Consider the following 2,706-nt stretch of genomic DNA (forward strand, 5'->3'; position numbering starts at 1 on the left):
CAATGCACATTGAGCCTTAGCCATAATACTGATGTTAAACTAACTTTAAGGAGCTGATGTTTTTGAAAAGAGAAGGGATGGATCTAAAGTTATTGGCTGGGAGTTCCTGTTTCAGCATCCATCTGCCCAGGATTTTCCACCTATTACTATGAATGTGCCAAAATCACTAGGATGTGAAAAATGCAAGTTTTTTTCCCCTTTCACAGCCAACATATCCATACAACAGCACACACATTTCATTTACATTTATGAAATTTCCAGAGATGTCTACTCAACCATTAAGCTGGTCGCAATGCCAACAGGCAACTTTAATTGGATCAGCTGCTTTTTACTCTTGCTGTGATACTGGCCCCAAAATTCCGATCTCTAGACGATTGTACCCTGAAGGTACTCTCTATCCCCCCAAGATATGCTGGCCAAGAGGTCCTGGCACACTAATTAAGCTGAAATTGCCCAGAACTTTGGACTTCTGATGGGTAATTTCTCTGCATCTGGAACCCTCCAAAACTTTGAATTAAAGTTGGAAACTTCAAATGGCTGCGGCTCATTTATGGAAGTTACCCAGGAGCAGTTGGAAGGATTAAAACCAGTCCTAACATCTGTGTAACTATACTGCTGAGCTCCCCCCACCCCACCCCACCACCCCCTCCCCCCAACTCCCCACTGTATCCACCTGACCACCTAATCCCGAGTAGACCTTTCCAAATACAGCCCTCACCACCAGTTACCTGCTCACCTTTGCTCCATAACTTCTAAAAGTGGTTTTGGAGCCTTTATATTTTCTATTTATCTGAATATGGCAGCAAGAGCTGTAAAAAGTGGCATGGTTTCTACAAAGATGCTTTGCGCTGCTCCCTGTGAAGATTGCTGTATTGTGTGAGTTTAGAAGGAATCCCGTTTGGGAGACCGATAAAATCCTAGGAAGTTGAGTGGATAACTTCATTGTGTGATCTGGGTCGGAAATAAGGATTTTGACCAAGATCAGAAATTCTGGGCCAATTTTACAGCCAAGCGATGCAATTGATCTTTACATTGGAACTTTCAACCCAACTGTTCCATTGACATGTCGGTTTTCAAAAGGAAACTATGCTTTTTGATTGAACAATTTTTAGGTGTTTTCCAGCTAATAAACACTTTAGATAGCAGACAGCTAGCATAAACAAGAATTGGATATAATGTAACAATAAAAGACCTGTGGTTCAGTTGGAAGCACTCTCACTTCTGAGTCATAAGGTTGTGAGCTGAACTCCCACTCCAGGATGTGGCACGAATATTGAGGCTGACACAGCATCAAAGTACCGTGGGAGTGCTGCACTATCAAGAAATGCTGTCTCTTGGAAGTGATGTTAAGCCAAGGCCCTGTTAGCTCTTTCAGGTGGAATGGTAAATCATCCATTATACTATTTGAAGAAGAGCTGGGAGTGAGTTATCCCAGTTTTCTAGTCAACACACATACCCCTGAAATCAATATCACCGAAACAGGTTATCTGATCATTCTCATATTGCTTGTTTGTGGGAACTTGCTGTGTGCAAATTGGCTGCTCGATTTTCGACATTACGACGGTGACCAGATTTTTAAGAAGGAGTCACACAGACTCGAGACGTTAGCTGTTGTTTTTCTCTCCGCGGATGCTGGCAGACCTGCTGAGCTTATCCAGCATTTTCTGCGTTATTTCTAAAAAAAAGTACTTCATGAATTGCAAAGGACTTTGTGGTATCCGGTGGACGTATCATGTGAAAGGCGTTACACAAACGCCAAGTCTTCCTTCAGTGCCACACAGGTAAAGTTGGCACATTGAACCAAGCTTCAGAACTTGCCCAGGTGTCCTGCCGCACACATGCGCAGCTCTGAAGGGCAGCGTGCCCAGGAACGCCATAGGAGGGTTTGTCCTTTGATTGGCACTGCGCTGGACCAATAGCGATCCAGCACAATGTGGCGGGAAGCTGGGCGCTGGTGCACCAGCCAATTAGGAAGCGGCTGGAAGGCGGGACATCCGGCCGGGCCCAGACGCATTGTTGTGCTATGACGTAAGGAGTCGGGAGAGGGAAAATGGCGGAGGGCGCAGCCGCCGAGCGGGGGCAGTGAGCATCGCCGGGGGCCCGGCGCCAGGACCAGCAGGCAGGCCGGCCGGGGACTGAGTCCATGGCGAGAACCACCAGCCAGATGGTAAGTCACGGCGTGCTGAACCCACACTTCCCAGCGCCTCCATATACTGAGAGCTTTACGCACTTTCCCGAGGAAATCTGTGTTGAGGCGACAGGCCCATCTTCAGGCATCGAGATGTGCGACGACACCCCTTGCCCATCAACGTCCCCCCTGGCCCGGGCTTGGTTAAAAAAATGGGGCAGTCAGGCGGGGTGAACGACGGCCTTGCGCCGGTCTGGGAGGGGCGTGCAGCGTCTCAGACTGACCTCCCCAAGTTGGTCCATAATCAGATTCTTTCTCCATTTCCTTCTGTCTGCGTGTGCGTGTTTGTAAATAGGAGAGGGATGTTTATGGGGTGTGTATGTGGTGTAGAAGCGGGGGGAGAAGGGGTGTGTGTGTGTGGGGAGGGGGGAGAAGGGGTGTGTGTGTGGGGAGGGGGGGGGGAAGGGGTGTGTGTGTGGGGAGGGGGGGGGAGAAGGGTGTGTGTGTGTGGGGAGGGGGGGGGAGAAGGGGTGTGTGTGTGTGGGGAGGGGGGGGGGAGAAGGGGTGTGTGTGTGTGG

At 49.2% G+C, this 2,706-nt stretch overlaps 1 protein-coding gene across 1 annotated transcript in view; it reads left to right on the forward strand.

Annotated features, from left to right (window-relative positions):
- Window positions 1-1,996: 1,996 nt before the first annotated feature.
- LOC144510662 (3-phosphoinositide-dependent protein kinase 1-like) overlaps window positions 1,997-2,706 on the forward strand; it is a 94,363-nt gene continuing 93,653 nt past the window's right edge. The window contains exon 1 of the mRNA XM_078240349.1: window positions 1,997-2,167. Coding sequence (XP_078096475.1) covers window positions 2,144-2,167 — 24 coding nt within the window. The 5' untranslated portion in view covers window positions 1,997-2,143. The remainder of the gene's footprint in view (window positions 2,168-2,706) is intronic.

The sequence above is a fragment of the Mustelus asterias genome, chromosome 23 (assembly GCF_964213995.1).
Source record: "Mustelus asterias chromosome 23, sMusAst1.hap1.1, whole genome shotgun sequence".
Taxonomy (NCBI): domain Eukaryota; kingdom Metazoa; phylum Chordata; class Chondrichthyes; order Carcharhiniformes; family Triakidae; genus Mustelus; species Mustelus asterias.